This window comes from Pieris napi, chromosome 8 (assembly GCF_905475465.1).
Source record: "Pieris napi chromosome 8, ilPieNapi1.2, whole genome shotgun sequence".
In the NCBI taxonomy this organism is placed as follows: Eukaryota; Metazoa; Arthropoda; class Insecta; order Lepidoptera; family Pieridae; genus Pieris; species Pieris napi.
Window position 1 is genome coordinate 5,697,443 of NC_062241.1, and position 12,687 is coordinate 5,710,129.

At 33.8% G+C, this 12,687-nt stretch overlaps 1 protein-coding gene across 2 annotated transcripts; it reads left to right on the forward strand.

The window, feature by feature from the left end:
* Window positions 1–2,473: 2,473 nt before the first annotated feature.
* LOC125051632 (general transcription factor IIH subunit 1) lies at window positions 2,474–12,480 on the forward strand. Of its 2 annotated transcripts, none has more exons than XM_047652101.1 (12): window positions 2,474–2,605; window positions 2,713–2,957; window positions 4,073–4,274; window positions 4,601–4,737; window positions 5,092–5,293; window positions 5,581–5,686; window positions 6,365–6,490; window positions 6,908–7,129; window positions 8,200–8,298; window positions 9,177–9,303; window positions 10,027–10,217; window positions 10,526–12,480. In XM_047652101.1, exons 2-12 carry the CDS (start codon window positions 2,804–2,806, stop codon window positions 10,646–10,648), a joined length of 1,689 nt encoding a protein of 562 aa, XP_047508057.1. In that variant the 5' UTR covers window positions 2,474–2,605; window positions 2,713–2,803; the 3' UTR covers window positions 10,649–12,480. The 2 variants fall into 2 exon arrangements, with proteins under 2 accessions (XP_047508057.1, XP_047508058.1); XM_047652102.1 differs by having other exon boundaries at window positions 2,495–2,598.
* Window positions 12,481–12,687: the final 207 nt, after the last annotated feature.

Consider the following 12,687-nt stretch of genomic DNA (forward strand, 5'->3'; position numbering starts at 1 on the left):
TTTATTTGTTTACATAATTTGCCTGGGGTATTTTTTTTATAATATATTTTCTAGCTAATTCCTCGACTATGTTCACATCGGAGGTATTAAATCACTTGCATACATGTAGGTACCTACTTAAGTAAATACATTGGTAACCAGGAAAGTTAAGCAATTCCTATTTCTTTTAATAACTTTTTGTATAACATTTACAGCAAATTTCAGAAAGAAATCTCCTAACCTATTGTTACTTTCATTCCCATAGCTTGTTCAGTGTTAAGGTCGATTTACCTTATCTTAGTGTTTAGGAGAGTGCTTTAGTACAACTTGAAAGGCAAGTTCTTTAGCGTAGCGTTTACTAAAGCAAGTAGCGTTTACATGTTTCAACTAAAGTACTATCCTAAAGCACTCTGCTAAACACTAAGATAATGTAAATCGGCCTTAATACCAAAACACTCTCTTCAACAGTATTGCCATTTCGTCTCTCTGAACTCCTATGTACGATATATACTATGTATATACTATGTTTTATCTTTTCCCTCAAAATGAGCCAAAATTGCCTCCTTTACCTCATTGTCGTCGGAAAATTTCCTTTCCCTTAAGTCTTTTTTTAAATTGGGGAACAAATAAAAATCACTTGGGGCCAGATCTGGACTATAGGGTGGGTGGACTAGTGATTCGAAGCCATGCGTGTGTAGAGCAGCCATTGCAACTTTGCTCTTGTGAACCGGCGCGTTGTCTTGCAAGAGCAACACACCCTTGGTCAATTTTCCCCGACGTTTTTCTTTGATGGCATCCTTTAATTTTTCTAGTATTGTTGCGTAGTATTCTCCGGTTATGGTCCTGCCCTTTTCTTTATAATCAATCAGTATTATCCCCTCACAATCCCAAAAAACAGTAGCCATCAACTTTCCAGCCGACTCCGACACTTTGAATTTCTTTGGCGGTGGTGTCCCCTTTTTATGTCATAGCATGGACTCTTGTTTGGACTCAGGCTCGAAGTGATGAACCCATGTTTCATCGCCGGTAACAATTCGCTCCAAAATCGATCCAGGATCGTCGCTACACAACTCTAAAAAATGTTTTGACGCTTCGACGCGCTGCTGTTTTTGAAGCGGCGTGAGCATTCTCGGTACCCATCTTGCACTGACTTTTGTCATACCCAGGTGGTCATGTAGGATTCGCAAAATTGTGGTATCTGATACTCCAACTAATGCAGATAACTGTTTTTTCTTCAAACGGGTGTCCTCCAGTACAATTTTTTCCACTTTTTCGACGATGTCTGATGTGGTGGCCTCAACTGGCCTTCCTGAGCGGGGGTCGTCTTCAATCGACTCCCGACCATGTTTCAAAAGACCATGCCATTTGTAAATCATTGATTTACTAGGGATTGACGTGTTTAGCAGGCGAGTGTTCGTAAACGAATGACGCAATAGGGCTGAAACTCCATTTATATACTAATTATGAGTCCCCAATTAGTATGACACTAAGCGAGCGCCCCAATCCCCACTCCATCCCCTCCATTCCACGAACTTTTGGACCTCCAGCGTATAAGTTATAACCCAAAAATGTTCAATTTATTTGTTGATTAAACGCGCTTTATTTATGTTCTCACGGTTTTTAACTTCAATTGAAAGAGCGTCCACCCACAATAGCTTCGAGTTCACATCGGGAGTCACTATATACGCCGTAGGCTGTTTAAGGGTGACAAAGGATCCTTTGTGTGGTTTAAGAATAGCTACCAGTTCAGCTTTATACACGGAACAGCATGAAGATACAGCAGAGAAAAACTGGCACCGACCAATTCGTCTACTCTACTCCGCATATAGTTTTACTGCTGGTGCGTCTATCTTAGGAAGGTATTGTTATCTATAGGCTATAAATTTGATATCACGTTCTTTGGAAAGATAAGGAAGACATATCCACGATACTTTTTGCTCCAGGTCATTTTCAAATTCTGACTTAGGTATTAAATCGGTATACTTACTTAAAAATTTGTACTCGACCTCTATTCGGAACTGGACCGGAATTTTCTCTTTCCTTCCTTTTCCCCTAATTCCACAGTTAATGTGGCTCCTAACGCCCTACATCACCATATCTCGGGCCATATTATGGGTTTTAAATGTACAATTTAATTATAGTAAAAAAACACAGACATAAAGCAACAATACAAGATAAATATCTTTTTATGTATTTAAATATAATGGTGGCTACAAGATATTTAATTTGTATTGATAAAACATATCAACAGTTAGTTCCTACCGATGTAAAGTAAATTGAACAACATTGTTTTATTTACTTTTTACGCATTTGGAAATAGGATGACCTTCAAAATAAAGGACCAACGGAACGGATAGTCGGATACCTACAATCAATTCTGTTTACTGTTTTATTGCGGTTTCTATGTAAACTCTTGTTCTCAAGAGAAATACATATTAATTATTATATGGTATAGACTTTAGAAAACATAGATGTTAACAATTGTCAATTGTCATTATCTATTAACAAACGGCAAACTATCAAGATTTAGAGAATGCAGATTGCAGATTGGTGGTATTACAATGAAATGAAATAAACTGAAATTCGCAACTTCGCGCAGAGAATAAATAATAAAGAGAAGTAAAAAGTGAATAATAAGTTTCATATGAACTTCTGGACTGAAAAAACACACAAGTCAATGTAATAATAGTTTAATAATAGGTAACAGTTTTAAATCTAAGTGAAATATTTCAGTGTCTGTGCCAAGGACACAATTGAGAAATTAATGTTTATCTCGCTAAGACGCCTCAATTTTACACCGTGCATTTTGTTTTAACGCTGAAGAATGACTACCTCGTCAGAAGATGTGTTGCTTAGTGTAAACCATGTGCGTTATAAAAAGGGCGATGGGACATTGTATGTAATGAATCAAAGACTAGCCTGGATGCTTGAAAATCGAGACACCGTTGCTGTATCTCATAAATATGCTGATATTAAAAGTAAGAAATACTTAACTTTTAAAATGTTATCAAGATAGCTAGAAAAGTTGGAATGTCAAACACCCCAATAGTCATTCATTGGCAATCCTTACTCAAAGTAATCATGTGTAATTTTACTATACTAAACATATGAGACATAGTATATTTTATAAGTTATAATAATAAGTTATATATAATAAATTTAAATCGTACATTAAAGTAAAACTGCTTGCTAAGGCTTATTATAATATAAATGAATATTTAAACGATCCTAGTGCTTGGATATGAGTTGCTCCAGTATATATTATAGGTAACACGACTGAATCTCTCGGCTGCATTTCCAGACTCTGGGGCGATCGTCAACATCCACGACTGTTTTAATGTAAAGTGGGAACAAACCGTGATCCATGTGGTATCCAATTATTTCAGTATTATTATTATTTTCTTATGTAGCCAAGTCCACATTTCAAGGATCGTCATGCTCGCTTAAATGTCATTGCTTGTGGCGGCGTCCATGCGTCGGGTTGTCTCTCTCCCTAAAATATGGCGAGGGGGCCGATGGCTGGCCATGCGTCATACTCGTGAACGGGTGCTGCTTGTGGTGACTGGTCGTACTTGAATTCGTGTATGCGGTGATGTTAATTATTTCGACTATGTGTTTGCGTGTTGTTCCCACGAGAATGTAAGTGCGTGCTCCTATTTCACCATGCCTCCTGCTGATAGGGGACAAGTCTTTGTTTTTATTTATGTTCTTATTATTAATTACTTAAAATGTCATGTGGAACATGGTGTAATGGTTGCAGCTCCTTACAAACGTTGTGTAAAAAAAAAAAAAAAAAAAAACATGGCGATTAAAAAGAGTGGCGGAGAGTTTATTGCCAGTTCTTCTCTTCCGTTCTACGCCCTTGATTTGAGAACTGGCAGTAAATGTAAAATTAGAAGCATTAATATTTATATCTTTAATGACGAATCACAAGTGTACATTGTGTTACCTACGTGAATAAATGATTTTTGAATTTGAATTTGAATTTGAATTTGAAGTCTATTCAATTAGCATTTGTGTATACTAAAATTATAACACAAAGGAATTAGTTGATACTTACTAAGTAAGATAATATATACTGTGTTTATTACAGCTCAAAAAATATCTCCTGCTGGTAAACCAAAAGTGCAATTACAAGTGGTATTGCATGATGGCACTTGTTCAACTTTTCATTTTGTTAACTCTGCTGGAGCAGAAGCACAGGCTAAAGACAGGGATAAAGTCAAGATGTTGTTACAGAATCTTCTTCCTAAATTTAAGAGACAAATAGATGGAGAATTAGAAATGAAATCTAGGTACTTTATTCAAAAAATGAAAATATATTATTTATGTTTAAATTTGTATATAAATATAAATGAATGAATGAATATGTGTAAAAAAATCATAAGTAAAACAATAAGAAGATATTATTTTATATTTCAATAACATAAATTTGGTACAGCTTTAATTTTGTAATTGTATTAATAGTATATTTATAAATCCTCATATACTTATGGAGTCAAAATAAATCTAAATTATAATTTTCTAAATTTGTTCCATCACAATTATAAATACTGTTTTAGCAAATCTGCAAAGCATTCAATGGATAAATTTATCTGTTACCTAAACATTTTTATTTCAGGTTATTATCATTACATCCTATTTTGAAGCATTTATATGAAGACTTAGTTATATCGAAAGTTATTAATAGTGAAGAATACTGGAATACACCAACATTAAAACACTATACAGAATCTACTAATTTGAAGCAAGAAGCTGGTAAGTTATGATAGACATGCATTATCAACAGCTGTTGGGGCCCCGGGTCTAATATCTCTTACATTAAGTATATCAGTTTGAGAATTGTACAACATCTCTCAGCTCTCTCAACTACAATACACAAAACACACCCTTACCTAAAACCAAATTGACACTCTAGACGATTAGACACAGTTTTATATTTTTTATGTGTCAAGCCATCTGGAATAAAATATTCTGCCAGGAGTCATATCTAAGACTACCAGTTTATATGTATAAAAATATAAAGCTGTTACTAAAAAGCTGAAATGGAAAAGAGATATTTGTTATAAATGATTAAAAGCAAATTAAGCTAATAAATCTATACTTTTATAGGTGTATCAGGAGCATTTTTAGCAGATATTCAGCCACAAACTGATGGCTGTAATGGTCTTAAATACAATCTCACACAAGATATTATAGATGCAATATTTAAAACATACCCGGCTGTGAGGAAGAAACATGTAGATTATGTTCCTAATAAAATGACTGAGGCCGAGTTTTGGACTAAGTTTTTTCAATCACATTATTTTCATAGGTAAGTTAAGAATTAATTTAAAACCTGTTAAGAAAGACACACTTGTTTCATTTTTTATCTGTATATAAATCTACAGAAAAATATTTGACCATGTGTAGATCAGATTTTGATGAAAATGTGCGCTAGTCTTAAATGTGTAAAACCACTGCATTCTTAAAGTTTCTAGCACAATAAATCTTTAATAAAACAACCCACCATGTTTATGGGGTCATTGCAACAAATACAAACTTTCCTGAACAGAATTCTTTTTCTCTTTTATTTAAGCATGAGTTTTTTTATATTTTCAGGGATCGTATAGCATCATCATCAAGTAAAGATCTGTTTGGAGAGTGTGCCAAAATGGATGATCACGCGATCGCGTCCGCAATGAAACACACTACCTTAGATCTCACAGTGAGTGGTAGTTCACTTTGTTCCTAAGTATATCATAAATTTAATCTCAGTTAAACAATGTTCTGTGTTCATTTGGATCTCGACAAACTACAGGAGTTGATATTATCTGTATATGGAATTAAAAATGTGTACATAAAATCTTTTACAGCTAATAAATATCAATGTTATAATTTTATATACAATCTGCAATATAGATTTTTCATTTTCTTGATAAATTAGAAATCTTAAACAATTCGCAAAATTTAATCTTAATCTTAAGGCACAATAATGTTTATTCATTTGTATGTAGTAAAAACACAATACATATCATATATTCTTATCATGTATTCTTTATTAGTTTAGTTTGTTTTTTGTTCCTGATAAGTTTCCTTTTCTAAACAATTAAATGTAATACATGTATTTTTGCACTTCTTGCCTTTCTTATGTAATTTAATACTTTTTTTTTTCTCACAGTGGTTGCCTGGAAGAGATCGCTCGAAAGCGATAAGGCCGCCAGTTGCTCTCCTTTTTATTTAATTATGTCAATTGTACTATATTAATGTATATGCAACGAAGTGTTAATAAATAAATAAATAAATTGCAAAACATTTTATTCAATAAAATTAAATGTAACTTGTAATAGGTTAATGATGTTAGTAAGAATGTCAATTGTTTTAATGAACTATTGTTTGTTTTCAGGTTGATTTAGCACACTTTGCAGAACCAGTTCCCCTATTACCTGATGATGAATACACAGAAAAAGAAAAGGACAGTAATTCCATTCATCGCAGCATGATAAAACGGTTTAACCAACACTCAATTATGGTAATCAGAATTATGTAAGCATAGACGGCGCATTGGTCTAGTCGTACCCCTGACTGTGAATCCATGGGTCCCGGGTTCGATCTCCGGCTGAGACAAACATCGATGTGATGAGCATTTGCTGTTGTACTTAGGTCTTGGGTGTTTAAATATGTATTTATATGTGTATCTATCTATAATATGTATGTATATCCATTGCCTATTACCCATAACACAAGCTTCACCAGCTTAGCATGGGACTAGGTCAATTGGTGTGAATTGTCCAATCATAAAATGATTTTAAACAAATTTGTTACTACTGTTTTTTATTAAAGATATTTGTGACATGTACTACTTCAATTTTTTTAGATTTCTGTGTGTTTACATATCGTAAAAGCTTGATTTTTGCGTTTTTTTAATTCTATTAATTTATTTTGACAGGTGCTTAAAGCTAGTCACAAAAGTTCAAGCAGTAGTAACAATAAATCAACAAATAATAACAAAGTTGAAAACGGCGTTAAAGAGGCAAACGGCATAGACAAGCGATCAACGGATGAGAGTGAACCCGTAGACAAGAAAAGGAGGATGTTAGAAAAAATTAAATATGAAGACTTGGACGATGAGGATGATAGTAATCGTGCGCCGGAGTTGAAATTGTCTAAGGTACATTCTATCTAAATATATCATACTTATTTGATTACAGTCAGGTCTTTGCCCAAAAATATTTGATTCGAATAGACCGATGTAGGCTCATTTCATATGTATATCTTTAGTTACAATCTCGTATTGAGAATTGTCAAATATGTCCATTGTCCATCTTCATATATAGTGCCCTGTAAACGATCAAATTGTTTGTCAAATTTTACGTGTTTGTCAAATTATTTGATAGTGTACTGCTGTGTTTGAGGCGTTTGTCAAACAATCTACGTGTTTGTCGTGTTTGATGAAAATCTGGATCGATGTCGAGTTTGACAAACAGGTTTGAACGTGTACGGCGGTGTTTGTCAAACAAAATCTCACTCGTTGTATTGACATCATGGAGGACGCTACGCTCAGTGACGATATGAGTGGCAATATTACGAACAAAGAATTTACGTTGCATTTCATATCTGTTTATCGTAATATGCCGATGTTATGGAAAAAAAATTAAAAGATTAAATGGACAAGAACAAGAGAATTTATCTCTTAATTTTGTCTTCTTTGTTTTGTCTTGATACACAGTGCTAGAGTCAATGCCAAAATGTTATCTGAATTACTCATTGTAAGCGCTCGGCACGGCGACGTCACGTCACGAAAGGAGAAACCAGAATCTACTAGAAATTTTACAAATTTGTTTGATATTTGGTTTGATCGTCTAAGCTATTGTTTGATGAAAACGTGAAGTTTGACAAACAAATTTGTCAAGCAAATTTGATCGTTTACAGGGCACTTAAGAAAAATGGTTTGACAGCTTTTGCAATTACTGTAATATGGGTCTTAGACCCAAAAACAATGACGCTTCTTAGGCACTAGACTTTTTTTCAAAAGATATATGTTATCTGAAAACGTAGTATTATAATGATATCTTATATATTTGTATATATTACCATACACAACTATCGTTACAGTTGACGTGTTAACAATAATGTCGAAACTTGATAAATTAATGTAAATAATATATAGAAAACTTTGACACATCTTATACAGTCTCATCTCACACAGATTTTTTTTCACGTTTTATTATTTTTTTATAGGTAGAACGGTATTTATTAGGTCCATCTTCACAAGTAACACAATCTACATCAAGTAGTAATAACCCACCGCCACTATCAGCGTTGTCGTCTATATGTCAGGTAATATATTTATTAAATATGTATAATACAATATTGATATCTAGCTTAAGAGTTCTAAAATACGTAAAACGGAACGTCGGATTATTTGGCGGTCTATTGGACTAGAAAAAAGAACAAGCAAATGAAGTGTTTCGTTATTAATATTGTCAAATTTCCGAATTATTTTCATTGCGCCTCTATTTGCATCTAATATGGACTCTTTCCCATCTTAAAAGGAACTCAAGAATATAGGTGCATATTCTCATTTGTATCTCAAGTCACATCTCGTCTTGAGCTGTATCGTATATGTCAAACTTCATACATAAAAAATATGGTTTGACAGCTGTTAACTAGATTAAAGTTTGAATGATGTTCTAAAATAGATGGATTTCTATTCGAAGGGTTTTCAAAAACGAGATTTACGAGGAGCGTTCAAGTATAACGTCACACATTTTTTGGAGATTATTGATCCCCCCCCCCCCATGTAACGCGCCGTAACGTTTGCTGTACTCAAGTATAGTAAAAATTTTCATGACCACCTAGTGACTCTTTCTACCTAAAAGTTACCATTATGTGGTGTACAGTACTTGGAAGTCGAAAATAATATTAAAAATAACGCGTAATTTAATCCCGTAACGTTTTATAAAAGGACCCCCTCCCCCCCAAATTCGTTACGTAATACTTGAACACTCCCTGAACTATGATTCTCCGTATGTCAATATCCAATTAGTTTTTGACGTACCAGAGACATAATTACCTCTAAACTTCGTTTCTTAAGTACCCTTAGTACTTCATACATTACAATGGGGAGAAATTTTAGAGTATAGCAGAAATATATTTTAATAACCTACGCCTAATACTATAACAATCACTTTATCAACTATTTTATTTAATACTAGGCGTGGTCAAACGGCCAGCAATGCCTGCGTCCATTTCGTGTAAGTGCTGCGGCGGCAGTAGGGGCTTTGGGAGAACTCAGCCCCGGAGGCGCCCTTATGAGGCAACACCACGCTGCATCTATGGCTCGTTAGTATTGGTTAAATTTCTATATCCGTTTTTGGGTTAATTTGGTAAATAAATTATTGTTTCGCTTTAAAATGTGTATACCGATTTGCAATGTGTGTATTTTTTTTAATGATTTGACAATTCACACCAATTGACCTTAGTCCCATGCTAAGCTGGTGAAGCTTGTGTTATGGGTACTAGGCAACGGATATATATATATATTATATATACATACATATTATAGATAGATAGACATATAAATACATATTTAAACACCCAAGACCTAAGCACAACACCAAATGCTCATCACATCGATGTTCGTCTCAGCCGGGGATCGAACCCGGGACCCATGGATTCGCAGTCAGGCCACTAGACCGATGAGCCGTCAAAATATGATAAATTCATTTTGTGTGTGATTTTCAATTTTAAAATTGATTTTAATGAAAAGAATGAAACTTAACTAGCGAGACTTCAATTAGTCTTATATAAATTATTAATTTCTATAAATAATCCTTTATGGTGAGGCTATGGAATTCACTTCCTGTTGCTTTCCGCTTAGCTCCTCTTCTTTAAATCTCTACTGTACAAACATTACCTCTAAACGTATCCCTCAATTTAGAAATTATCCTTATTCATGTGTCTATAAATGTTTTAATTTGTTTTGTACTATATTTTCAATAACGTTTTTATTGGTTACAATCTAAATAGAAAAATATTGAAATACCTCAAATTGTTCCATTTCAGAGTTAATACCATCGGACATAAAATTAGAATTACACCGTATATACTACTCGGGCGGGGAGTTACTCCGGGAACTCTGGCGATGTTTCCCTCAACCCGGCGGCGGCGCAGATACAGAGGATAATGCGGCGAAGGCAGAAAAATTCTATGAAGCGTTACTACGATTTAGAAACGTCAAATTGCGGCCGTTTGAGGTGAGTGAAGAAAACACCGTCACCATTGCTTGAAATAGAATATTGAAAATGCGCCAAAAATAAGTTTATTAGCATTTGCACACTGTGTTGTAAGTAAGTTAAGGGGGTAGGTAAAATTAAAGTAGTTAGCAAGCAGTTGACCTATTGGCTTGAACGCGCGACTCTCATCCATGTCGATGGTTTAAAACCCGGACGAGTATCGTTAGTTTGCTATACATATAGAAACAGCACTAATTTGAAGCTATAATTCTATATTTTTTATAATAATAGTATATATATGTACTTTATAATTATATTTTTATTTGCAGGAAAAAATGCTCCGTGACCTTACACCACTAGCGACATCTTTAACGCGACATATGAACCAAATGATAGACGCGGCCTGTTCCAAATACGCCCTTTGGCAACAAAGACAAGCGAAACATAGATAGTACATGCACAAAATTAAATTCTAATACAGGGTGGTCGCTATTGTATCAAAAAATATGCTGATTCAATAAAGAGTTTATGAAAAATTTTGTTTCGAAATAAATTTGCAGCTTTTTAAACATACCACACATGTTAAAACGTGCATTTAAAATTACTTATGCCATGTTTTTGAAAAGTAAAAAAAATAAAAATTAACTAATGCAATGTCAATACTTATGTCAAAATTGTGTTAAAAACGCGAATTCTTTACAGTGTCAGTTAAGACTTGCAAATAAATAATGCAACTACCTAATCTTTCTGAAATATTTATTTAATACTAGCGGTTAGTTCCGGTTTCTCACGGATGGCCAATTTCTTTCTAATTATGAAAGATTTTTGACGTGATAACGTCTTTAAAATCGTTTTAGTCGGGTGACATGTTCAGAAACTTGTGTCACACCAAAACCTCACGAGCGCGATCGCAGGTATAACGAGAGAGAGACGGACCGATCTCCCGTCTCATCTTGAGCGCTGCCAGTCATTCCGTGAAACTTGTCACGCGGAATCCTCACGAGCGGAGGCTGGCATAGCGTTCGAGTGAGTGGACCGATCTTCCGTGAATAAAACCATAGATGTAATTTAAAATTTGAAAAAATTGTTATCTTCATTAATTCCTTACTTCCCAAAAACTTATATCACCAATAAGACGTTATCACGTAAACATCTCGATCGTAAACCTACTTTACAAACAACCAATATTTTTGCAATTGATGAGTTTGAGTTCATTCGTTACAAAAGTACAAATCTTTCCTTTTCTCTTTTCCTTCATTGTATGAGTTTAGACGAAGAATCTAACGGTCTTTGTTTTAAACGGTGTTGCTATAATCCAAAATTGTTTTTTTCATTTAACATTTCAGTATCACGAATTGATTTGACATATAAGTTAACAATGTCAGCTGATCTGAAAATTGACATGACGCTTGACATGGCGAATTCTATTTAATATACCTCTTAGTACATATTTATTTTACTACTTTTAAAAAGTTTGTGTTCCTACGTCATAGTCAAGAATTTATTCACAACCCATACTTATAGGTACTAGCTTGGTCGAATATTTTAATATTTGTAAAACATTGAATTTGTAAATAATTCGACAATAACTCCTAGATGTAAGCAGAAGTCAAAATTAATTGTTACCATTGGCTATACTAAATTTAGTTTAACATCTTTTAAACGCATTTTATTGGTTTTTATAAATAATATGAGCAATATTTTAAGGATATTTACATGTAATATTATCTGTTCTAAAAATCCCAATTTTGTTATACTAACAGTGCGTAATAAATAAACCCGTATACCTATAAAGAGATACCTTTCTTAAACTGTAATTGTACCAATGTTTTGAAATACCTAATATGTAACAAAATTTATGTGAATAGTTATATAACAGTTGCTCAACAACTGCTCAAAAGCCTTAAACACTACCTTACTGAACGACTATAAATATTTATTTTTCAAGAATTTATAGTTTATGTTGCTTGTTAAGTGAGCATTCAAAGTCGAGACTTACTTTTAAGTACGACTCCTGTGTGTCAAAAACTCATTAGGTTTTATTGTACGGGAGAATCTTAATTTACACTTATAGATTACGGCTGATTATATAACCCTTAAAACCGTTGAAAAATATTAAATTCAACTTTACATGTTTACGTAACTCAATCATAGATGGCGTGCAATGCATTTATAATATTAAAACCTACATAGGAAACAGAAACCTAAAGTGATGACTTTATTGTAACATATTCTCTAAAATTAGTTTTAGTGAGACTGGAAATGTATAAATAAATTTTTTGTACAGAATAAAGAAGTTTTTTCTGCCCCTTTTTATCAGCCAATTGGAATTACGGGTGGAGTATGCTCGGCGAGATGAAAATTGTTGTCATGTTCATCATTGATACGTCAATAAAAGGCGGGCTCGGAAGACAGACTGATTTATTAATGTTCGTAATAGCAGGTAGGCGATAGATGCTACATCTTTCCCCTACAAACCACGAAATACATT